The sequence below is a fragment of the Haemaphysalis longicornis genome, unplaced genomic scaffold (assembly GCF_048455015.1).
Source record: "Haemaphysalis longicornis isolate Haplotype H1 unplaced genomic scaffold, Haemaphysalis longicornis Haplotype H1 scaffold_14, whole genome shotgun sequence".
NCBI lineage: Eukaryota > Metazoa > Arthropoda > Arachnida > Ixodida > Ixodidae > Haemaphysalis > Haemaphysalis longicornis.
The window spans coordinates 24,712,984-24,739,764 of NW_027526245.1; the positions used below are offsets into that span (position 1 = coordinate 24,712,984).

At 51.8% G+C, this 26,781-nt stretch overlaps 1 protein-coding gene across 2 annotated transcripts in view; it reads right to left on the bottom strand.

Annotated features, from left to right (window-relative positions):
* Positions 1-13,413: 13,413 nt before the first annotated feature.
* LOC144165201 (putative RNA-binding protein 19) overlaps positions 13,414-26,781 on the bottom strand; it is a 97,170-nt gene continuing 83,802 nt past the window's right edge. For both annotated transcript variants that reach the window (XM_077695321.1, XM_077695320.1), the window contains exons 27-28: positions 26,146-26,232; positions 13,414-13,552 (exon numbers count right to left, since the gene is read on the bottom strand). In XM_077695321.1, the coding sequence (XP_077551447.1) occupies positions 26,162-26,232 (71 nt within the window). In that variant the 3' untranslated portion in view covers positions 13,414-13,552; positions 26,146-26,161. The remainder of the gene's footprint in view (positions 13,553-26,145; positions 26,233-26,781) is intronic.

The following is a 26,781-nucleotide window of genomic DNA, read 5'->3' on the forward strand; positions in this document are numbered from 1 at the left end:
AACAAGACAATCGCAGATATGCTGTCAATGTACGTTGACGTTGAACATAAGACTTGGGACGAAGTGCTCCCGTATGTCACGTTTGCGTACAACACGGCTATCCAGGAGACGACACAGCTGACGCCGTTCGAGCTTGTATACGGTAGAAGGCCGACTACGATGCTCGACGCCATGCTTCCGCACGTAGAAGACGACGACCTCAACGCCGACGTCCACGGATATCTTCAACGTGCGGAGGAGGCCCGCCAGCTCGCTCGAGTTCGTATAACGGACCAGCAGCTGGTGGATGCGGGCCGCTACAACCTCCGACGCCGAGACGCCGAGTACCAACCAGGGGATCGTGTGTGGGTTTGGACTCCCATCCGACGACGCGGACTCAGTGAGAAGCTCCTGCGACGGTATTTCGGACCCTACCAGATTCTACGACGTGTTGGCCAACTTACCTACGAAGTGATCCCCGATGGTGACTCCGGCACAGCACGACGACGCACGCGGCCTGAAGTTGTCCACGTGGTTCGCTTAAAACCTTTCTACGGACGATGACGAACTTTTATTTTCATTTGTTCGGACTGTCGCTTATGTTAGCATCGGGTCGATGCACTCTTAGAGGGGGGGGGGGTAATGCCGCGAACCATACATTGGGTTTGTTTATTTGTGTTTTGCTTTTACCGCCCGGCTGCGCCGGTCTGTGTTATCTTTGCGCCAAGGGAAGCGCGTGTTCCATTCTTTCTTTCTGTGCCGCATGTGTTATCTGTTGTGATAGGGAGAGCATTCCGATCCAACGTGAACAGCCCAGAATAATCTTCTTGGATCTACTATGTTCTCGATGCGAATCGACGTTTCGAGAACCACGCGCGCCAAAAGATAAAAAGCCAGCAGTGCGTACGCCGGGGCATTCGATTCGACGACACTCGCCTGTGCAAGTCACTTTGTTGACCGCTGCTTCGCCGCCTCTGTATTCTTTTGAGTTGTTAGGGGAGCACAAGTTCGCTCCAATAAACGTGTTTCTCATTCAACACAACTGCATCGTCCTTGTCTTCGTGACAATATTGTATATATCTATTGAGGTTATATATTTATTATATAAATATATAACCTCAACTCGCCGAGAGGGTGTGTTTGTTGTTGCTTTTCTCCCGAAATCCCCCCTCTCCCCCCCTCTCTCTCTCTCTCTCTCTCTTTTCTCGGCGTCGTTGGACGACGAGCTTAGAAATACGTGCAGAGAAATACGAAATGTTGCCTTGATAAAGGTCGGCATCCGACCGAAACTCGACCAATAAACAGTTTTGTTAAAAGCTATACCCATTTTTTACTATATATATATATATATATATATATATATATATATATATATATACTAAACATACATAACGATGTGCCGTGGGAGGCCGTGCTGCACAGCTCTACCGCTGAAGATCGACATGCCCTGGTCCGAATAGCAAGAGAGGCCGCTGACTCCCATCGGGTCGGAAGAACCCTTGCAAGAAAGACCAGTCTTCTCATGTGGGCCCAAGAAAGTATTTTCTCTCTCTCTCTCCCTCTCTAAGAAAACCCTGATCTCAGCGGCACAGCTAGCCTCAATCTTGCCCGCAACCCGCCGTTAGAGGCTCAGTTCCATGCCGTCATCGGTACCCTCAACCACATAAGCTTTACGTCTCGCAGATGTCCCCCTCCCACATTCGTATCCTCATGGACTCCTTCGGCGTAGTTCAAGAACTCAGACGCCCATCCTCTCTCAACCCCCTTACACAACAAATCCTGAGCCATGTTGTCCTACTCCGTCGCAACGGGGTATGTCTACGGATTGGTTGGGTTCCCCGCAACGGGACAGCTTGCACGGGAAACCAGGCCGCCTATTCTGCAGCACAGGAGAGAAGTATCCGCTGGTTCCCAGCACGCCGACTCCATGCCCGATACCTCCTTCCCTGCAGTTACTTCGACATAAACGTGTCACGAGAAGACGATGAAGAGGGCAACGCAACGCGGCTCGGTAATCCCAGCCTACGACGACGAAGAAGATCTGTCTGTGCGCTCTGCCTGCGCGGACTCTGGCTTGGCCGCCATGTAAATAATCTGTAAATAGATCGTTCGACTGTCTCATCGTTCATGTCGTCTGTCCTGCCGCCACGTTACAAACGCGACAACAGGAACCGCTGTGTCGCAGCCACCCCTCAAGGATACTTAACTCCTCTGCCACGAACCGGTGACGTATTTCTCAACAAACTCCTAGCAAATGCCGCCTACACCCCGCACATTATCCGAAAATGGCTCTCACCCAACCTTTCTCTCAAATGTACCGTCTGCAAAACAATCACATTTGCCGACCTCAACCATCTCTTTTGGGATTTCTCCTTCTTCTCACAACATCGCTCAGACATCATCACATCTTTCCACGCGCCCAAAAGCACTCCAGCCGACTACCAGACTAAAACCTCTACAACACAGGGTAGGCCTGTTTTCCATCAAAAGTGGCCTAGCACGGTCAGTGTAGCGGGGATCGACTCTGGTTCCTGCAAAGCTGTCACGTACATGTAAAAGACGCTGCATTCCCCTTCTTTACTCCCCTTACTCTTCCCCAAGTTGGCTTTTGGCCCTCCTGACCAATAAAGGTGCTACTACTACTGCTCTCTTCCCGATGACCCCAGCGGAGCCAAGACGCTCTGCCTCGCTGAAGAAGCCCGTCGACTCACTCGGTTGCGTATACACTGGCCTCACAAGACCGGTCGAAGTTGCGCTACGCCAGCTGCATGCCATCGAGACATGTACAGAAGACGACATTCTGTGTGGCTTTGGACCCTCTGCGCCAACGTGGTTTGTGAGAAGCTGCTGGCACACTACATTTGTGGTTCTCGATTGTATAAGCGATGTGGACTACGTCATCTCACGGCTCCTTACGAATGGCAGACGAAGCAGCAAGACTCGAACGGTTCACGTCACCCGACTCAAACCCTTCCACTCTCGCGACTTGCCCTTCCCGGAGGGCTACGTCTCTACAGGGAAAGATGTTACACTGTCTACTCACGGTCCGAAAGATCAAGTGGCCCGATGAATTGAGCAACGAACTGAGTTGAAGATGCCTGAGGTAGAGGAAGAAGTACTAGTGTTCGCAGCAGCCGTCGGCCATACCGAGCTACAGCTTGTTTACCTGACAATAAACCGTCGTTCCCCGCTCGTAGCAAATGACTGCACTCAATTTCAACCTCTTGAAAATGTAATTTCCATTCTCTATAGCCTTCCTAAAAAGATTCAGACAGAAAGTGTGACAGCTGAATACGCGTATGAGTGGCGCAAACGACTATCAAAAATAGGAGATTCTGAAACTGAAACTGAAAAGAGCGCAGCCATTACGGCCAGGCTCAACTGACGTTCCAGCCGGCCCAGCCGGCGCGCGTCAGGTCCTCCTTTCCGTATAGCTAATTTTCTTTCTCCCAGAACCCGGGATTTTGGGGAGCCTTTTTGTGTCAATCAAGTTTGTTAGCAACAACATCTGGCATGAGCGACATCGACACTCACGTCACCCTGTTTGTCGGGCATACGCAATCTTTCGCGAACGATTAATATTGTTGCATCCCGATTGACGCAGGCTAAATCGGCCGTACGATGTTGCATCGATTTATTAGGTGCGGCGCTTAAAAGGGAGAGGCAGGTCAGATATCAGCGAAAAATAGCTGCCGGAATCAAGCACGCAGACCATGGGCACGCGTTTATGTCGTCGTCTTCCAGTGCTACCGGCTGACCAGGGAACACGGCACGTATCCCTCACTCGGAGATTGTACCAAGCGCCGCGACCGACACACACCTTAAACAGGAAATTGCTCTGCTTAACCCAAAATACACGCGACATGTTACACCCCCCCCCCCCCGCTGCTGTTGAAACAGCATCGTCCCGATGCATCCAGGGTTTTGGCAAAGCATAGATGCGCTTATGCGCTCAGGAGTCCGTCAGCGATCGCAGTAGAGCTTCCTGTGCACTACATGAACGATGCCAGGGCAGGGGTTACGACGGTGTTGTGAAACGAGTCCATCGTCGACAAACTTCGTACGTTACGTCTGTAACCTGGCGTAGCACTCCATATGGTCCAAAGTGCCGTTTAAGAAGCTTTTCACAGAGTCCTCGACATCGGACGGGGGTACCCAGGCTCTGTCGCCAAGTTTGTAAACGGCAGTCCTGTGACGGTGCTTTCAGCGGTGGAAGTCGTACAGCTGTTGCTGCCTTGTTCGCAAGCGCGCTACTTGCCGCGCTTCTTCTGCTCGTTCCGCGAATTCATGCAGTTCCGTGTTTTGTCGCTGGTGGCGTCGTGTGGTAGGATTGCGTCCAGCATAGTGGTGACAGGTCGGCCATAAGTAAGAGTGAACGGTGTCACTCGCGTCGTGTCTTGTTGAGCCGTGTTATAGGCGAAAGTGACGTATGGCAACACAGCATCCCACATCTTGTGCTCAAGGTCAGTTTGTCTTGTTTAGCCTAAGCGTTCATAAAGGCCATTTATCTGCCGGTGATACCAGGTGGACTTCCGATGGGAGGTACCGTTGAGACGCACAAATTCCTCAACGAAAGCAGCCGTAAATGCTCTTCCTCGGTCGGTAATAATGATAGCCGGAGCACCATGGCGGAGAACAGTCATGGTAATAAAAGACTGGGAGGGCTCAAGAGTTGTTCCGTGCTTGAGGGCTTCCGTTTCCGCGTACCAAGTGAGGTAGTCGGTGACAACTTTAGTCTACAACGTTGGAACCAGTAGACGACGGTTCCAAAAGGTCCATTCTGACCTGTTCAAACAGTTTCGTTGTTCTCTGAGCAGGCTGCAGTAGACCCACTGGCAGGAGTGACGGTGCTACAGGCCGTTGGCACTCGTGACACGTGCGTCTGTAATGTCGCATCGTTGCTGCTAGTTTGGGCCAGTGATAGGACGGCAGTATCTCATGCGGCTAGCCTGTCGGCCCGTCGTGGCAAGCCTGCAAAACATCGCTCCTGAGGGCTGCGTGAAAAACAAGAAGGCAGCTTCTGCCACGTGGGGAAAAGTTCGTCGTGTATAGAACTCCATCGCAGTAACCGGAAAATGATAACCCCATCGAAAACGGCTTCGGCATGGCGGGGATCCGTCCTTCCAAGAATTCAGCGAGTGGCCGCAGCTCCAGATCTGCACGCTGATGCTCCGATAAAGAGGATGCGTCCAGCACTCAAAGAAATGGGTCGTCATTGCCGTAGTCATTCGCCGACGCTCGAATAGGTGGTGCTCGCGACAGGTAGTCGGCATCAGCGTGTTGTTTACCGGACTTGTACACGAGTTACATCGAATTCTTGAAGCCTATAGGGCTCCAGAGTCCAGACCGGTCATCTCAGCACTAGCAAAGTGAGTGATGATCGCTTACCACCATGAATGGACGACCATACAAGTACGACCACCAGACACTCCTTTTCTGCTGCCGAGTAGTTGGCTTCTATCCGTGACAGTGTTCTGTGGCGTACGCTATAACTCTCTCGGTACCGTCTTGCCATTGCAGGAGGACGGGCCCGAGTCCAACGTTACTGGCGTCCGTATGGAGCGTGGTGGCGGCGTTTTCGCCAAAATGGCCCAGGACTGGTGGCACTTTCAGACGTTGCCGCAGCTCGTCGAACGCTCTCTGTTTGTCAGCACAGAGGAATGCGACATCATCCCGCGTCGTCGACATCATCTCTGACAACATCATGAGTCAGAGGAGCCGCAACGAGGGCGAAGCTCTTAATACCCGCTAGCAGGAGCACAGGCCTAAAAAACACCTGACGGCTTTCTTGTTGACGGGCGTGGGGGAACTGGGCGACGCTTCAACCTTGTCAGGATCAGGCCGAACTCTGGCATTGCTGACCACGCGGTCACGAATTGATTGAACAACTTTTATTGAGCCTAAAATAAAGAATGGTGCGCACAGGTACCGGATGGGGTGGTTCCCTATTCGCGGGACCCATATGCGTCCAGTAATTCTTCTCCTCGAGCCACCAACTGTTGCTGAATGGCGAGGTCAGAGCTGGACAGTAAGGTATCCCATCACTCGAGCGGGTTGGGGTTGGGAGAGAGGGGAAAGGTGTAGGGGGTGGCGAGTTCTGTACACTCCCCAATTGTGTGCGCGAGAGTGCCGTCTCCCTTGCGGAACGGTCTTGTGTTCTCATGTTTTGCTGGTTACATTTTGTGCAGAAGCGCTGTGAGTGCGAGCGACCCTGGCTGTAAGTGGCGCAGTATCGTCTGCTGCTGTCTGGTTAGTTGCTTGTGCGGCTTCGGAAGCCTCGTTCTACTTTCTTTGTATAGGCGGACTATCTCCTTATAACTTGTGACGGGGTGCAGTTGTTGCTCTTCCTCGGCCCGGATGGCTAGTTCTCAGGCATAGTGGTCAACGGTGACGTTGCCTTCCACGAGCCGGGGCCCACATGACCTCAGTGACTAGTCTCGATGTTGGCGGATATTTCTGAGTATACGCCTCGAGCTTCGCGATTGCTGCGTCGCCTGCCGCCGCTTCTCCGCGGCGTTGACGGGATGTGCGCTGCGTGGCTGATAAGGGCTGGTGCAGCGTTTTGGTTGGGTTTCGCTTCTTTTCGCTTTTCCGCGCCCTAAAAAAACTTGTTATGGTGATGTCTATAAGCAAAGAGTACGTCTAAGTCACTTTAAAAAGCAGCTGCGTCTTCGTAGAGCACGCGATCGCCTGCAAGAGCTACCCGGGGACGCGGTTCTGCGCGCATCGTCGCCGCTCTTCCGGGCGTGGGCGATGGTAGCAGCATATCACCCCCGTCACCTCCAAATACGTCCGGCACAAATGAATTCTCCTGCCACCTCGTTTAGACCTGATAATGGCACAGTGAGAGGTTGGCTTCATTTTGCAGCGTAAACAATGAATGCGGCTTCGTTTCAAATATATACGTCGCAGAAAATATTGTGATTCCAGTGATGCCAATGAGGAGCGAAGCTCGGCCCAGAACGGGGATGACGACCCGCACTCTCCACCAAATGTAACGTGGCGGCAGAGCCAATGACTCGAACGATGTTGAAGGATGAGGAAGGATCTATTTACAGAATTTACAATGCGGCCATAACAGCGCGCACTGCGAGCCATGGCCACTTATTCGTCGGCCTCGTCGTCTTCTGTGATGAGCCACGACGGGGCATTGGCCGCCTAGGTGTCCCGTGACAATATGTTTCAGGTTAGCCGATCCCGGACAATAACTTATGCCTTCTATAAGAATATAAAAAATATATGTTAAGTATATTCCAAGCCTGTACGTCCTTAAATATGTGCCCACACACACCTTATAGCAAGAACCAAGGCAATTTCAATTTAATATGAAACCACGGAAAAATACACGCTGTGCAAGTGCGGAAGAAACATAATAGCTGTAACGGAGATAAAAAAAATACAGTGCAGCTTATGACATGCTAAAGGCGTTCGTCGAAACTTAAGCCATGTAGGGCTCACCAGACCAACTATACGCGAAATGCAGTGCTATTTCGCGAGACATAGGGGGGGGGGGGGGGATGCTGCGAACAAATGCGGAGCGGAATCAAGCAATGAACGCTTTAGTAATCACACACACAAATCTCGCGTCCACTGTCGGTTTGTTTTTCGACCTCAACGAACAGCTGATCGTTCGGCGGACGCATTTTTGGAAGTATACACGGTAAGCATGCAGTTCACAAGACATGAAAGGTGTTGTTGGAGTGTACCCGATTTCAGTTTCTCCTTTATTGTGCAGGCTCCCTGAGCCATATGTGACGATATTTAGCGTTTAGTCGCGAACGCCGATTATATTCTAAGCCCGTCTGCTCGCTGCTCGCAGAGGATATATGTAGCAAATGAATGTTTGCGGGCTATCACCTTACGACAAGATGACTCTTTGTCGTGTGCTGATCTCCGAGTATAATTCTGCATTATCCGTCGTACTTTCATTGAATATTCCCGAAATTAACACACACTGGCTTGTAAATGGTGGTGATCAATATCTGAGGCATATGATTGGCAAAAGTAATTGGCGTGCTGTCAGGTATGAGTGTTCCGCTGAATATGTAAGCGCACAAAACTGATTTACATCGTAGTGTATACCAATAGCATGAACATCTGAGGAACCGGTGGTTACGGAGACACTGCTAGTAAATTCGGGGCAGTGTAACTGCAATCAGGTGTATGCATACACCGGTTCCGCGACGCTGGCCTGTGACACACACCTGGGGCTTATACAGACCGAATATACCACATTAAGATCGCGTCAGAAACATTTACACTCTCGTAAACACGTACCCCATTTGCGAGCAGAGTGACCGCTCCACATAAACATGGATTTCCAATGCCCGCAAACGCTAAATCTCAGTCGTGAACATGCCGCAAAAGCAGCGGCGAAGTGGGGAGCGGGACGGAGACTCCCGCGCCTGCTTTCGAAACGGGCCGCTAGGGGGATTTCAGTGGCGCCCCTACAGGCCGTGCTCGAGGCGTATAGTTACTTCTTCGGAGGACATGATCCCCTTACGATAGCTTAGCACGGTTTCTTGGAGTCTATAACCACCGTGCTGACATCCGGCATGGCTAGGACCAGTGCTATGGCAACCTCTTCTGCCATGGTCGGGTCCGTAGTCTTCACCGACGAGTAGGTCTTCAGCTCGTCGATGTCCGTTACGGCCGCCACGGCCTTTGTTCCGTGTTTTGGGAGCGAGGCGTCCACGTAGCGGACCCGGGAGTCCTACTCCAGCTTCCAGGCCGGGGCTTTGGCCCGCGCCGTGCGCCTGCCTTCGTGCCATTCCGCTGTCATGTTGCGCAGTAACGGTTTGGGTGTGACGGAGTCACGCCATCCCTGAGGGAGTGGTGCCTCTTCCGTCTGGGGTTCAGCCTGCCATCCAAGCTTGTGTAGGACGGCTCTTCCGTGTTCTGTCCTGCTCAGGCAAACTCTCGGGTTGGTGTGCTTCGATGAGTTCGTCCGTGGTGTTGAAGGTGTCCATGTCCATCAGCCTTTTCGTTGACGAGTACATTGGCAGACCCATAACTATCTTGGTGGCCTGACGCATCACCGTGTCCAGCGCTTCCATGTCCGCCTTCGTTAGCCGGAGGTATGGGGCGGATTAGGTTACGCGGGACACGACGAACGCCTGCACTAATTAACCTCTAGGGCGTCTTCTTTCAGTCCGCGGCTGCGGCTCGCAACTCTACGTATCATGCTTGCGATCTGTTCTGTCGAGTGCTTGATCTTGGTGACGGCGGCCGAGGCCTTTCAGTCTCCCCTGAGTAACAGAACCAGGATCAGGATCTGTCTTGTAGGTGTGATTTACATGCCGTCAGTGGTTACGGTTATGCTCAAGGGTGCTGGCTTCTTTGGCCTGACCGGTTGGATGATGAGCAGTTCCAACTTTTGCGGGGCACAGCTCAGGACGCAGGACTTGGCGTACCCGTGGACGGCCTCCGCCCCTCTCTGCAGCACTCCTTCCATCCAGGCGTCAGAGCCCGCGTGGTTGGTCCACACCGTGATGCCGTCGGCGTGGAATGCGTGGCTCACCCCGTCTATTTGCTTGAGTAACGAGGGTAGGGAAGGAACGCCAGGCTGAAGAGCAGAGGCGACAGGACCGACCCCTGAGCGGTGCCCCTGTCCCCGAGCTCCACGGCTTCCGACTCCTCGCCAATCCTGACCGTTCTCGTTCTTTTGGCTAGGAAGTCTTTAATGTAGCCGAACGTACGCCGGCCTCATTACATCCTTCCTAGATTTTCCAGCACGCCCGCGTGCGACACGTTATCGAACGCCCCTTTCAGGTCTAGCGCCAGTATCGCTCGTGATGCTTTTTTTATTGCTTGCTTCACCACCAGCTCGCAGCGCTGGATCATCCCGTTTACATGCTTAGGTGTTGTCTGAAGCCGTACATCGTGGCCGGCATCTCTCCTGTCTTGTCTAGATGAGCTTGCAGCCTCTTTACCACCATGCACTCGACCACCTTCCCCACGCAGGAGGTCAGTGATATCGGGCGCCTGTTTTGGATCTCGAGCAGTTTGGCGGGCTTCGGTATGAACCCGACCAGGCCGTTTTCCATTCGGACGGTAGCCCCTTCTCCCAGGCCTCTTTACTGTGACCCAGCAGTTCCCTCGCCGCCGCATTGTTCATGTTATCGAGCATTTTGTAGGTAATCGTGTCCGCACCGGGAGCACTCCTCTTGTTACTCTCGTCTATTGCAGACCAAAGCTCTGCCGTGGTGAAAGGTTCATCGAGGTCCGGGTTCTCCGGCCCCGCATACTCGTCCGGGACCGGGTACTGGCCCTTCTCCACCTTGAAGTACGTCCGTTCCAGGTCGTTCAGCACGCGCTGTTTGTCTCCGTTGTTTGGTGTGGCAGCACGAGGCAACGAAAACGCCGAGCCACAGAACACACATATTTAGAACAGAAGGCAGCAGCTGACGGGCCAGTGGCAGCTATGCCTGGCAGAACGCTCGGAGTTCCTCTGGGCACTGACTGCACACGCCCTATTGTGGCAGCATTGCCCAAGATGGCGAAGCACCATTCTGCGGCTCACTGTGCGAGCCTCGTGGCGCGTGCATCCAGTGCTCAGAGGAACTCCGAGCGATCTGTAAAGGTGTGTGTCATTATATTCCTGCTGCAGGTGAATCACAAATAAGAAAAACTCGGTAGGTACCTACTCTTTTATATTCTTTGTATATATTTATTTATATTTGCAATATTTTTTACATTCATGTTTACATTTATTTTTGTTTTATTTATATATTGTCACGGGACATGCATTGCATTTTATATTTGTTGTCAAAATTTCGAACCCCCTCCAGACAGGAATCCTGGGTGTGCTAATGTATTGCACAACCAGCGCATATAAACACGTCTGGCTAGCATGAGGAGAGGAGGAAGGAATGGAAAACACCAAAACGATGGGTGAAAGCAGAAAAACAGTGACGTGCCGCCTATGACAAGAAACAAAGCTCAAGTTTGATCACCGGACCTTGCTTGTTTTCTGCGTGTCACAAGACAGCAGCCCTGCCTGCAAAAAGGAGCCCCCGCTTCGAGGTCAATCCACGAACCTTGGGGACCGGCGCGTGCCAGAGATGGTTTGAACTGGCAGCACCCAGGGCCCACCCGCATCGCCCACCGTCACGTTGCTCTCGCCTTTTATTCATCTTTGGCGGTGCGGGAGGGCATTTTGTTCTTTCAGAACTAAGCTTTCAGCCTCGTGAGACGGCGTGATGCATATGTGACGTTAGGCCTAACGTCATATTATGTGGTTTAACACTTTGAACCAGCACTCGATGTATGCCAGCCATAGACCCCCAACCCACACATTAGGCCTACAGAATGCATACCCGTGAGTTGCTGTGTTACTCTGGAAAACCAGCGCGTACCTTCGGAGTAGCACATGCTCGCAGTGCGGTATTCAGCAACCAAGGAATCCATCACAAGAAAGTGTCGCATTCAACCATCAATGTCCTTAGACTGAGGTTATATTGCTTCCTCGATTACAAGATAACAGAAGCCTGCTCCTTTACATGATGCATGACTGAGCCGACAGAATGCCCCAAAATAACTGGGTGGATTATAGAAGCCACCAGGCCCCGAAGCACCAAAGACGAACCGACTCCTCGTTGTACTCGCAACATCCACTCCCATGGCAGCTCGGACCAATGCCACCAAACTGTGGTTGTTTGTCTGCTACGACCGCCACGTACGGGCAAGCCTAGCTCAGTCTTGGTCAGCTTTAGTCAACTTTGGTCTACCATGCGGGGTTCCTGGTAGACACCGTCTGTGCCTGCTCCTCATGGGAGTTCTTTACACAAAGTTTATCTGCGCATCTGTACGAGAAGACTGACCGCTGCGTCCAAAAATGACCCAAAGGCCCGCCACCCGCTTGGGCACGCTGTGTTTCCTGTGATGCTCTGGCGTCCCACCTCCCTAATTCCAGGGCCGCAGGCTTCTTCAACTGACTCCACATTGTAGGACACAGCCCAATACTACTGCTTCCGCGCTTGCCTGCGTCAGAGCCTTGTGTTGGTACGCTCAGCTCAGCACTTCACTAATGCCTTTACGAGGCAGAGAGAAACTTGTAAATAGATATACACATGCGAGTAGACTGCACCCAAAAGAAATTTGCGTGGCTCAAATCATGCAAGGTTGCACCCCCCCGAGATGGAGGTGCCGAGACCCGTTGGGTGTCAGCTGAACACGAGTACATTCCCCCATACAGTCAAACCCGTTTATAGCGAACTGCAATATGCACCGCGATTAGTTCGATATATCCAATAGTTCGATATAGCTGAACCCGCCTATAACGAGCTTATTGTTACGAGTTCGAGTTCGCAATTCGCGAGAGCCCCCCGCCCCCTCCCCAACTCCGCCATCCGCGTATGCAGAAACGAACACACTACAGTAGCCATTACCAGACCAAAATAATCAATTTATTGCAAGTATCAAAGCTACTTTCCGCCTTAACTGCCCACGTTGCAAAAAAAAAAAAGGGGGGGGGGGGTTCACTTTCGTTTTGGCGGCTTCAACTAGCATAGCATTCTCTACACGAAACATTGTTTGCACCAGTTCCGAGTCCGTGTCCTAAAAAATCTAAGAAGCATTGGCGGAGCACATGTCAACGGCTGAAAGCGCTTCATCAAAAGCGTCGGACGGATTCCACTCGCGACTTCATCGGGAACGTTGGCGAGCTCTTCCCACAGTTCACCGATGCTGCATGCTGTCTTGGTCCGCACTCACTGACTGGGCGGGTTCCGTCGCGAGTCCCGCGCATCGGAAACAGTTCCGGAAAGTATTGGGCGTCACGTCGCTCCGTGCAAGGCGCAATGCCTCAGTCGCGGCTCTTGCTCCGTGGTCGCGGCCAATCCACATCTCAATCGCCGCTCCGAGATCATGCATTTCGGCGGCCATTCTAGGCACCCAGAGTTCGATATATCGGATGTGAACTTTGTTATAAGGAATATGTTTCCCATGTATTTCCGTAACTGAGATATTTTTGTTCGATATATAGCATAATTCGCTCTATCTGGGTTCGTTATAGTCGGGTTTGACTGTATTGGTCAACAAACCACTCACCCTTTGTCCTGTCAGCATGATCATGCTGTGCAAATTATTTGAATCGTTTTACCTGATTTTGAATTTCCTTTGTTCTTTCATAGTAGGTTATCTGTTAACATCGCTACATAGCCAATTACTTAGCAGTCTGGATATTTATTCGGTGCACTTTTTTGCATTGTTATTCTTTGTTTTTCAGGTAGTGCAGTAACATTAACAGATCTTTGAGCTTGTTTGCGCCTGAATTCTGAATTCTCTCTACGCCGAGACACTGAATCCCACAATGAACTTTTTATTCCCTTTAAGAACAAGAAACGGTCGGACACTATGTGTCGCAACAGGTGCCAGATTGGCTATTAAAATGAGTGATGGCAACCGTGCAGCAATCGTCACTGCGGGCATTCCAAGCATCGCGGAGTTGCCGACCGACGTGAAGTGCAAGCGCCGCTCTGAGGTCCAGGATGCACGAACCCCGCACATTTGATTTCCGCAAGCGGCAATGTCTGTTTCCAGGCGGAGCCCTTTGCCAGAATGCAGTTCCATGCTGGAAAAAAAAAAAAAAAAAAAAGACGAGAATATGGTAACACTGTCAGCGGCAACGAATTAGACGTGCGATCTCTGACAGGCATGTGAACAGGATGAATAAGTGATTGTTTTACCAGACACATCAAGACCTATATTAGCTTTTTGGCTTTTGCTCGATGATAAACAGTACTTGGTGCAGCGGGCACAGACGACAGCGACGTCTAAATGTGTCACCCCAGCTAGGCGGGAATGATTAGATCAGCCACGGTGGTAGCGCTGGGTGTCTGTTGCATCAGTGTGCAAAGATGCCGCTGAATCCATTGTGAGGGTGCAAGCCCTCACTTGTCGAGGACTAGCCGATCTTGCGGCGACGGCGTCTTCATGGCAGCAAGAAATGTAGGGGAGGAGCTCCGTGTGGGGGTTCCATTGGCAGTGCTGCCACGCTTGTGAAGGGGGAAGTAGCGATGTAAATTCCTCTTTGCACGTCACCCGTCCGCACATTAGTCCGCATCGGTTAGTCACGTGTCAACTGACTCTATCAGTGTGACAACACACGCTGTGTGGTGACCGGTAGCCGCAGCAATTCGGATATGTGTTCAAAGTGAGCCATTAGCTGTCGCCCACATAGCCGCTGTAACACTGTGCACGAAAGGTCTGCGGTGGCGTGTTGTCTTTGCGCCTTCTGGTGTTATTGTGCGCTGTCGTTTGTGTTGCTGCTGCTCATTTACCTTTATTTTTCACGTTGCTTCTTGTCCTGTGGTGCAAATGTTTTCTGAGCAAAGCACACTGACGAGAGAAGTGCCTGTGCCAGTGGCCGTGCGTTGTTAGAGATGTAGCCAATACCACGGATGCCGGTTGTGGTTTTCAGCATGTGGGCTCTAGAAGAATGCACTGCTCGATGTTTCGGTGTCGGACTCTTGTTTGTACAGAGGCTAACTCCCCGTTTTTCTTGCGTCCATAGACAAAAAAAAAGCCGCTGCGTACCTTCCTCCTCACTTCAGCACACCCCCTCCCTTAAGCCACGGGTTCACCTTGGGTGCTCTCTGGCCAGCTGCGAGCTTTCAATGTGCACCCCTTTACTGTGACATTATCACAGTTGCGCTCCGGCAGAGCTGTGGGCAGGACCCACAGCAAGGAAGAACAGCATGCTTTCGAAGAGTGCCGGCAGAAGCGGCCATGGCAGCAAAGACAGCAGAGGGAGACCAAAGACCACTTCGGACTGTGGAGGCCAAGCATAAGCGTGATGGCCGTCAGGACCCCGAATGCCGTGAGGCGGAAAATGCAAGATGCTGGCGTGGCTACAATCCTGCTGAACGCTTTGCCAATGTGGCAGCACGGTTTAAAAGCGGGAGTTTGTGGCCAGCCAAATCGCTGTTGCTTCTGTGGTGTGATTGCATGCTGTTTTCTGGAGACCTCAGTGTGAGATGGGTCGGCGTGGTGTGGCATCGGATGTGTTGACAGCAGCGTGTGACATGGAGCTGCGACGATGAGTTGCGTGTGTGTGTGTGGTGTTCTGAATCGAACAGCTCTGCTGGTCATCCACCTTCAAAAAGTGGATCTTCTCAGCTTTGGCTCGGGACTTGAGTCGTCGCTGGGCTAGGAACCATTTGTGACCACGGTCACAAACGGTTCCTCTGGAGTCTGTGACAGCACATCTCACGGACTCCTATTGGCAGGCTGCTGATGGACAAACGTATGGGACAGGGGAGTTCTGAAGAGCTGTGCTGTATTTGGGACGTATTGCTCTAATTTAGCAAGAAATTTCATGTGGTTTCTTCATGTTTTGGAAAAATACGGACATTTAAAACTTTCAAAAGCATTTTTCTCACTTTGTACTTATACTTTTACGTTTCCAACGGTTCGATTTTGATGAGATTTGGCACACAGCATCTTCAAAGTGTGCAGACTGTCAATATCTATACATGCAGTTTTGATGTTTCTTGTATATTTCTTGCAAAAGTCTAAAATGCTGACCCAGAGCACCCACAATATATACTTTTGGTATTCCTGAATTATTTTACAAATACAGTTGAACCCCTTTACAAGAGACACATACCAGGGAGCAGTTTCTGTCTCTTATACGAGATGTCTCTTATAAGCAGGAAACCATGTTTTCACTTACCGTATAAACCGGAATATAGGTCGAGTTTTTTTCCAAAAAAATCCGCACAAAAGTCACCCCTCGTCTATATAGCGGTCATTGGCAGAATGTAAATCGTTGTCTGGCAACAATGTGCAAGCGTAGTCCGTCGCCATCACCATTCGTGTCGGACTGCTCTCTCGCACTATCAGGCCTTTATTTGATTTCGCTTTTCTCTAGTTTTTCGTCTTTTACTCGTCTATTGTGCGTGCGTGCGTACATTTCTGTACGTCTCTGTTCCGAGATGGGTGGCGGCAGTCGACGCCAGTTCACCGCGGCGTTTAAGCTGACGGCGATTGAGCCACCGAGCAGAATGGGAATATGGCGGCGCAACGCCAGTTAGGCGTTTCGGAGAAAAGTGTGCGGTACTGGCGGAGCCAGAAAGCTAAGCTGTGCGCGTGCAACCCCCGAAACCGATCGTTCCGTGGACGTCAAGCGGTGCACCCCGAGTTGGAGAACAAAGTGGCGAACTTCATCCGGGAACTTCGCTCGTGATCGCTCCGGAGGCCATGCGCGGACCGGCTCCGCGAACTGTACAATGTGTGGATAGCCCGCGACAACAAAAAGACCTATACAGGCCGGTTGCGACCGTGTCAAGCTGGGTGTCCTTCTCTGGGCAGTCGCTGCCCGACGACATGGTTACACGAGCGTTCAGGAAGTGCTCCATCAGCAACGCGCCTGATGGCATGGAAGATGACAGTGCGAAGCAGTCATCCTCGGACGACTCTGAGCTCGGATGAGTGACTTCGGCAGGCATAGTGAGTGGCACTGATGGACGGGCGTCGAAAATAAATATAGACATTGTGAGTGCGCTTCTGTGCCGAATTATTTTTTTTTGTCAACTTTTCCCACCTCAAGGTAGGGGGTCGACCTATATACCGGGTCGACCTATAAGCCGGTTTATACGGTACTAATCAGACCATAGTTCAATGTTGGCCCTGTATGACTAAAATAAGCTCAAAAGAACGCTACAGCATGTTGCAAAAGATTCATTCTAATTTATGTTTGGCCCCCAGAATTTATGAAACAGTTTTGAATCTTTGTTTGCTTCATGACTGTATTTACACTGTTTTTTTACGACCGATTCTACAAGCTTTCTTTCCTGTCACTGTTTGTGGAAGATGAATCGTAGATGTTGAGTTCACAAGCCTGATGAATAGCCAGAGCACACAGCTTGTTCCGCTGTGTGCTCAGGCTATTCATTACGCTTGCAGGCCTCAACATCTGCGATGCTTCTTGATTGGGAGCTATGCGAGTGGGAGAGCCCGCATGTGCCGTCGCGCTCCAATGGATGGCAGTAAGCTTCAACCACTTCTGTAAGTTGCATTTTCGTTGGCAGGGCTTCTCATCGTCATTTCATAGCTGACTGAACCACTGTGTGTTTGATGAAGTTATAATAAATAAACGATAATAAACGACTGCAGGCGTCTGTCATCCACCTGTGTTTCCACAATGGAAGGAACTGCTGACTGGTGACACTGCATCTGAAGTTAATGGTCTGTTACAAGCGAGATTATTGATTAAAGTTCAAGGATGACTTGTCCCTTATAACCAACTGTCTTCTACATCCGATGTCTTTTATAAAAGCGGTCAATTTAATGGGAAAGATAGGGCAGCCAACCATGTGGGTGAATAGTGTCTCTTATACCCATTTGTCTCTTACATCCATGTCTCCTATAACAAGGTTCAACTACAGTTAAACCTCGTTATAACGAAATTGAAGGGGCGCCGCGATTTGCTCGTTATAGCCAATATTTCGTTATAGCCGTAACCGACATTTACTGCAAATATTATGCATTGTAGTTACCTAAAACAAAAAGCGGGCGAAATAGCATCTTCCTGCACGGCAATAGTAAAATAAACACATTCCGGAGGTAAAAAGGAAAGTCGATCACGAACCTACTTTATTGCAGTTCAAAACTCGTATTTCAAACAGACTTGGCTACGAAGAAGTCCGTAATTTGACATTGATGCACCTTCCTGATGCGAGTGATGGCTCCCTCAGACGCACTCGCGTTGTTGGAATCACGCCGGCGGTACGATAAAAGATAAGGCTGAAGACTGTTAAAACCTACGCACACACAACTACGCAGCGACACCCGCGATACGAACAGGGGAGGAGGGGGGGGGGGGGGGGAGAGGAAGGCGACGAAACCACGCGCGCCATGTGCATTGGGGTTCTTTTCGGGCTCACCGCGGATAGTCCGCGGATTCCCCGAAGCCATAGGGATACGTGGGAAAATCAAACGTCGGACTGCTTCTCGGGGAGCCCGCGGTGAGTCCGACACTAAATCGAAGGGCCCCATTGTCTGCATGCCGTGCGCAGCGAGAGGAGGGTGGGGGCTTCGCGGGCGCAGCGTCCGCATGGCACGCCAGCCAGCTTCGCGTGCGTGGCGGGAGTTTTGAACTGCTAATACAGTTGCCGCGTCGCGCACTGTCTCAAATCCGCGTTGCGCATGGTTGTAAAATTAGCTCAAAATTTGATTTCTCAACGAAATTTGTTCGTTATATCCCGTAACGGGGAAATTTTACCTCGTTAAAACGAGGTTTTAAATACATTGGTTTCTATGGGGACTTTCAAGGGGAATTACGATTTGCTCGTTATATCCATTATTTCGTTATAGCCCGTCTCGTTATAATGAGGTTTAACTGTATATAGAAATTACCCTAATAAAATTTAGCTAGCTTAATACCCGTGCCACACATACACGAAATATGACATTAAGTGTTTAAGGCATTAAGATACCGAATGACATTGTTTGGGAGGGCCATGCTACACGCGAAAACGCAAAGGCAATGTGTTAGGCGTGATGGTGAGATGACCAAGAAGAGAAATGCCCTCATATTTTAGAAGTTTTTAACTTGGAAAAACGTCTTGCAAGGGTTAAAAATGTTTTCTGCAAAATAAAACATTATGAGAAATAGTGTTTTCTAAGAAATGGTGTGAGCCATTTCTAAAAGTGGCTTCAGCAGCTGCCGTCGCCTGCGAGCGGTAGCCAAATCCAAAAAACTCAAAACGACGAGTAACACAATGTTTTGTGTTTTGCAGCTTTTTAAATAAATTTTGTCTTCAGAACCTCACCACTAAGAGTGCACAAAAAATCCTCTTATTTCGAAGTTAAGCTGTGCTTCTGCATCAACACTCTGGTGCTGAGAGTGTCGTGGGTTTCATCTCGAGAATAGGCAGATTTAATTAAGGTGTTCGTGAAGACGAATGAGTTGTGGGGAACTCCTTAAAACAAAAATGACATTAGAGCGAATGGCATTAGATTTTTACATGTAGCAGTGAATTAATGGTACAGCGTAGACCATTTATAACGTAACCGCTTATAGTGCGGGAGCGGATATAACGCGGGTTTTTGTGACCACCGGTTCACCTCCCATAGAACTCAATGCATAAGCATACCGCTTAGAATGCGGTTGGCCGAAGCACAATAGCGTTTATAGTGCGGTTTTCTGGCGGGACTGCTGGTCGACCAGTGCAGCTGGGGCATCATTTTAGGGTAGCAAAAGAAAAAAGAAAAGCTGAAATCGGCCATCTGACGCATCACGCACCCCTTGCTCTCCTCTGACTTCGACACACATGAAAAGAATAGGTACCCTTTAGTTCACGCCTACGTGATAACCACAACTGACATTGCTTGACGCACCTCTGAAGATAGCGACCCCCGTCCCCGTCCGCGCGCGTTTTCGCACACGATTCTCACAATTTGTGAATCTTCGGCCCCAGCTTTCAACCGAACTCATCATCGAGCGCCCAACCACCTTCGGAGCGGATCGATACCTACATCAGCCAGGTACGACCATCGGAACTCGATTAGTTCACCACGCCAATTTCGACACCTCGCCGGCAAAGCTAGGCCTCGTGCAGGCCTAGCGACACCGACGCACAATGGATGACGACGACGACGCTCACCCGCAGCCGCCGAGCCTGCCGGCTGCGTCTATGGACGCGGACGCTGCCGAGACGGGCTCGAGCGGATCCACCAACCCCTGGATTACGGTACTTCGCAAGCGCTGCAAGGAAACCGCCGACAACCGAACCAAGCCGCCCGCCGGCGTCCGCCCAAACTCGCCGCCGGCAAGACCGACAACCAAACCCGCCGTCCGAGAACCACCCGTCCGCCTACCTCCCAACAACTTCACGATTGTCTACCGCCCGCGCGAAGGCCTCCACGTAGCCACACTCACCACCCAAACCCTTACGTCGGCACTCGCAACGAAATGTGGCCTCTCTCTCCCGGACTTTTTCAAGCAAGTGACCATACTCCTGCAACCTACGCCCAATGTTATGGTGGCCAGCACCGCTGACCCGGAGCTCGCGATCACCCTCAGCGAAATTGAAAACCTTCAGTACGCCAACCGTCAGCTAGAATTCTGTACTTACATGAAACCGCCTCCCGGCACCAGTCGCGGAGTTGTACACGGACTAGACCCTGCCATAACAAGCACTAACCTCATGGAGTACCTGCAATCAAACGGCCCGACTCTTCTGCACGCTCGCTTCATGGGGCACACCAGTTCCGCCTTGCTCACCTTCCAAACGAAGTACGTGCCATTCTACGTGAAGGTGGGCAGCGTAATGCACCGCTGCCGCCCATTCCGACGAACTGTTCCAGTGTGCCGTGCGTGTGGTGACGTAGGACACCGGACGGACGTCTGCCCAACCCCAGAACATTCAAAGTGTGTAGACTGTGGTCTCCCTGACCCACCCACAGACCACTCGTGTGCACCCAAATGTCAGCTGTGTTCTCTCCCACATGCCACGGCGAGCAAGGACTGCCCGCGCCGCTATCTACCCCAACCACCTACCCGCAAGACCAACACGCATACATCCCGACAGGTAAGCTGGTCTGCTGTTGCCGCGCGCTCCCCCGCTGCTCAACCCTACACTACCACCACCAAACCTACCGATCATTTCCCCCCATTACCATCGACCACGCCTCTACCACCTCCCCAACTAACCCAACCGCACAAACCCCCCGACCTAAATGAAATGATGTCCACATTCCAGGAGCAGATTTCCAAGCTCCTCTCCCGTGTCGAAGCACTTGAATTTGAACGCACCCAACCACCCCCCTCACCCCTCCTCCCCCCACAGCCGAAGGAGGTTACAAACGCCCAAATTGAAGCAATTGTCGACGCACGCTTGAACACAATCATCGACTGCCGTTTCCAGACTGTTCTCATCCCGCAAGTAGAAAAGCATCAAGAGCAACTCACGGCTAACCTCACCACTTCCATAACCGGCGCCATGGAACTTCTCCGTTCCCTCAACGAACGCATCGGACATATAGAGAGTATAATGCAATCAGACAACCCACCATTAATAAAAAAACAACGAACCCAAGATGGCCAATAGACCCCCCGCCCGCCCACCCTTAACGGTATACCAGTGGAACTGCCGCTCCTTCAGAAACAAAAAGGCCGCCCTCGAACTTTATCTCGCCTCACATCCAGCCGACATCATTGCACTGCAAGAAACTGACACCCCCCACCCCACCCTTCGAGGATTCGATACATATACCAATCCCCCCAACACCCGTACGGCCATATTGGTATCCCAAACTCTTACCGCCCAAGTGATACCCTCCACGCTTCCTATCGACCACGTGCTCATCGAACTCATTCCCCAGCAACCCACCAACCCCAGCATCTACATACTAAACGTCTATAGCCCCCCGAAGCAACCCCTCACCGACATTGAAGCCCTCCTGAACGTCACAAGCAGCCATGCCAAAACGGACCCCTGCATCGTAATAGGTGACTTCAACGCCCCCCACATCACATGGGGATACCCGCAAGCCACACGGAAAGGCACGGCACTGCTCAACGCCATTCAGCACCACCAGTTCACATTACAGAATGACCTCACTCAACCCACCCGTATCGGCACCAGCGTCACCCGAGACACAATTCCCGACCTCACTTTTTCTCGCAACGTCGCAAATCCAACCTGGACCACGCAGTTAGACACCCTGGGTAGCGACCACCTAATCATAAAAATTTCCATCCCCTCTCCCCATCACAAACACCGCATAGGTGTGGCCAAGCTAACAGATTGGGAGGCCTTCCGCGTGGACTCACTCCCCCACACCACTCCAGCAGAAGACCTGGACCGTTGGGCACGAAGCATAATCGACACCCAGGCTCGACACACCCGAACCATCCACCTAACAGAGGATCTCCCAGCAGCTGACAACCATCTCAACCACATCTTGGAAGCACGACGAAGCCTCCTGAATCGCTGGCGCCGCAATCGACACAACCGCAACCTAAAACGCCGCATCGCTCAATTAACAGAATCGGCGCAGCAATATGCCAGAGAACTTCAACAACAGAACTGGCGCTCATTCTGTGATCAACTAGCGGGGGCTCTAACGACCAAACGGGCTTGGCACATCCTCCGCAAACTCATGGGCACATCCCCCTCCAAAACGGCCACCAACCAAGACATCGCACGTCTGATACACAACCAACGCAAACCCCCAGCGCAGCTTCTCTCCACGCTCCGCCAACGACTCTTCCCAACACCTGTCAAGCCACCCCATCACCCGGATTACCAAGGGGCCCAAAACCCGGACCTCGACGCACCTTTTACCAGCATGGAACTCCTTCAAGCCCTCGCTAAACTCACCCGCAATACCGCACCCGGACATGACCAAGTCACCTACAAACTTCTACGAAATCTCAACGACGAACATCTTGAGGCCCTCCTCAAATACTACAATGACCATTGGAGCCGCGGCACGTTACCACCACAATGGCGCCATGCAGATATCAGCCTTCTCCCAAAACCCAACAAGCCGATCAATTTAGACAATCTTCGGCCCATCGCCCTGACATCATGTATTGGCAAGCTACTGGAATGCCTGGTCACCCATCGGCTCACAGCCCACCTCGAAAGCACTGCCCAGCTCCCCCACACAATGTTCGGGTTCCGGGCCAACCTCTCCGCCCAGGACATACACCTCCAAATTAAAGAAGAAGTCATCGACAAACTGAGCAAGACCCACCCAAGCTCCATTCTAGCACTAGACATAAAGGGGGCCTTTGATAATGTAACTCACTCAGCGATTCTAACTCAGCTCCAACACACCGGATGCGGCGCCGCAACGTACAACTATGCCCGAGCGTTCCTTTCGAACCGCACTGCTACCCTGAGCATCGGCCCACACAAAAGTGACTGCTTTCACACGTCAGCGCAGGGCACACCACAAGGCTCTGTCATATCGCCTCTACTCTTTAATATTGCCCTGGCAGGTCTCCCACCACTGCTATCCTCCATACCAGATGTCTCTCATGCATTTTATGCAGATGACATTACTCTCTGGATTCGCAAAGGCTCTCCTGGCTACCAGCAAGACCGGCTGCAAGAGGCCACAGACACTATCACGCACTACTTACGGAACTGTGGGCTCTGCTGCTCACCCAGCAAATCCGCTCTTCTAATACTACGTGACAGAACTAGCGGGCGCCGCCCACAGCCCACCCCCGACCCGACGGTTACCATCGACGCCCAGCCCATACCAACGGTCAGAACTCTACGCATCCTCGGCGTGCAATACCATCACACTGGCTCGGGGGCAGCCTTTCTCCCCAAAATCCGCACAACAGTATCCCAACTGACTCACCTCATCCAACGAGTATGCTCCCGTCGACACGGACTCCGAGAGGCAGACACCTGCCGGATCGTGCAATCCATGATCACGAGCCGCATTGTCTATGGCGCCCCATACCTCGCTCTAAAATCCCAAGAGATCGCCAAACTCGACACACTAATACGAAGGTCGTATAAGGCAGCCCTTGGGCTTCCCAACTTCACTTCGACGGAACGCCTCCTTCGGCTGGGCATCTATAATACCGTTCCAGAGCTTATTGAAGCACACCTTACAAGTCAACGCCAGCGGCTACAAGCTACCTTCAGTGGCCGCCACCTCCTAACGCGCCTCGGCTACCCCTCCAACCCCACTCCCGAAACCTTTTGCACCCTCCCCCCCACAACCCGCGCTGCCATCCAAGTGCTCCCAATACCAAAGCACATGCACCCCATCTACAACAAGGGGCGCCGCTCACACCGCACACGACTACTACTTAAACGTTATAGCACAGACCCCACCGCCTACTACACAGACGCCGCCCCATACAGCACACACCCTGCACACGCCATCGCAATCATACACTCAACAGGCAACACCACCACTACAGCCACCATACGCACCACATCTATTGACACTGCAGAGGAGGCGGCCATTGCACTCACCATTGCACACACGCCTGCTACGCACATCACCATCCTGACTGATTCCCAATCCGCCTGCCGTCGCTACGCTATGGGTCGCATCACCAACCTCTCCCTTTCCATCCTCACCCAGCGACCCACACTACCGGACATCCGTCTCGTATGGATCCCAGGGCATTCGTCTCTTCCCGGGAATGAGGTGGCTCACGCCACTGCCCGCGCCTTAACCTGCCGGGCATTGCCGGAGGGGATGAACCACCCACCACCCCCAGACCCTCCTACCCTCCAGCCTTTACCCCCCACCTACGCCGATATACTCTCCCACTACCGTCAGTCCCGCCGCTACTACCCTCCCCCTCACCCCTCCCTTCCCACCGCGGACGCTCGGATCTGGCGGCGCCTACAGACCAACACTTTCTATAACCACCAACATCTACACCACATATCCCCAACCACCTACTCCCTAAACTGCACACACTGCAACTCCCCATTGACAACACTCCATTTGGTGTGGCAGTGCCCTACTATCCCTTCACCCCCCACCCACCCAACCTACGAGCAGTGGGAGTGCGTGCTGCGCAGCGGCCAGCTCAAGGACCAGGCTGCACTGGTCGAACGGGCTAGGTCAGCGGCCGTGGCACGTGGCCTACCGGACTAGGATGGCCGCCCTTGCCCGTCTTCTTTTAACACCCTTTTTACCCTCACCCAATTTTCCGAAATAAATGTTTACTCACTCACTCACTCGTGCACGTCGGCGTTGCGTGTGCTTTTTTTTTTTTTTTGCGCTCGTGTCGACGATTTTGCGCTCGTGGTGGCTTCTTTGCGTGGCAGTGGGAGGAGCATGACGACTTGCACCAATGGGGAGAGGCGCACCTAATGGCGGGAGATCCGAAACGCTTCGACAAGCCGGCTGGCCGCGTCAGAGATGTTTAGGCCTACCACCGCGGTGTTTTTGGATGGGCGCTTTCACAAGCAACGTGAATGGCAGTTTATCTTCCTCTTCTCACCCATATTAGCAGCTCTTTTCTTGCGTGACCACCCTCGCTTGTGCTTCGTGCGGCATTTCAGCGAGCAGTTAGAAGCGGTCGCTGGAGCTGCCTGCACCACTTCGCGGCAAGGGCCGACGCCTTGTTGCCGCCTCTTAACACGCCGCACACCACGCCAGTTGTAATCGGGCCGGCGTCGCCGCGCCTGCGGCGTGCACCGCATGTTCCATGCGTGCACTGCAATCGCTCCATGCTGTTCACGCTTTAGAACCTTGTGCAGATAAGCCACCGCTCCTTCCCTTTCCGAACAAGTGAGCCGCACGAAGCTGAAGATTCCCCCCTCCAGTACGCTGCGCTGATAAGCAGCCGCCTTCGGCATCGTGAACACAAGGTGGGGTAAAAAAAAAAGTCCTGCTGGCGTTCTTATCACGTTCCACGGCATCTGTGCATAGACGCTAAAAACGCAGCCACGATCCTCCGAAACATAAACACAACGGAAGTTAAAGCCGTGCTCGCTGTTTGTAACACCGCGCTTGCAGTGACCGTGCAGTAGCGGCTGATGAAAATAAAAAATACAATATAAAGACCAGGATTTTGCTTTTAAGTGCCGTGCGTTTGAGGGATGATAAATAAAGGATGATTTGGGAGTTTGGTGGCGATGTGGTTGGATGCGCGCATGTTTTGGTTATAGTGTGGTACCGTTTATAGTGTGGATTTTTACGGCTCTCCTGACATACGTTATAAGCGGTCTACACTGTATTAAGAGTTAAGGCAATGTCATTGTTCATGTACATGTGGCATGGGGATTACACATACCACATTACCTAAGCAGCAAAATGAGCTATCGCAGGCTGCTGTAAAAAAACATTTAATATGAAAAAGGATGCGCACAAAACGCCTTATGTTGCGCTCTTGTGGGCTGTGTGACAAAAAACTAATAAGGATACATAAAAGCAAAGAACACATTCGGAATCAGCATTAAGAAATCAATCTATGACCAAAGTTTCATTACCTTAAGCGCAATGTCAAAGAAAAATGGTTTTTGAGGAGCATGTCCCCTTAAAACCCACTTGTCAGTGCTGTAAGTGATCTGTACACCTACACGCAGTATTGAAAAACTCTGTCAGCATTGTGGCAACCATATTGAGACTGCAAACATTTTCTCACAGATAAGCACATTCCCTTCAGGCGTTGTGAAGTGCCCTAGTCAGAGGCACCTCCAGTGCAGAAGTGAATGCCCTTACCTGCAGCGCAGGGCTGCTACAGATCCGGCGCTGCACCATCCAGGGAAGCCAGCAGGTCGGACTTCTTGAGCCGCTTGCTGGAGGGCCCTGCGGGTGAACGAGGACGGGGTCAGCGGCCAGGCCTCCCAGCATGGCATGCTGTCCGGGCATGCTCCGAAACCAGTCACTGTAACACTGCTACCTTCTTAAGGTTGACCTCCATGCAGCAAAGTTTCTCGGCGAACTTGGCGCGGCGGACGGCGTGGTTTGACGCTCCGCTCAGTTTTCATCCACCCCAACCTCCATGCAACGTGATGCGGCGAACGCCGCCGATGGAAGACAGGACAGGAAGTACAAGGAAGTACAAGGCTGTGATTTGCTGCGGCCTCAAAATGCAGTTTGCCGCTTCCGGTCGTGTTTGCCGCCGCGCGTTCGACATCTAGCTCGCGTAGATCGCCGGCGAACAGCCGTATTTTCGACGCCGACGGCGGAGCAGCCACCGCCGGGCGACGTTCGCCGCCTTTTCGCCTACATTTTGCTGCATGGAGGTCGGCCTTTACACAGTAACTGTAAGAGTTACTTTACTTTTATAAAGAATTTTTGCAACAGCCTCACTCGTTAAAGGAGCCATGAAGAGAAAATGCAAGTTGGTTTTAT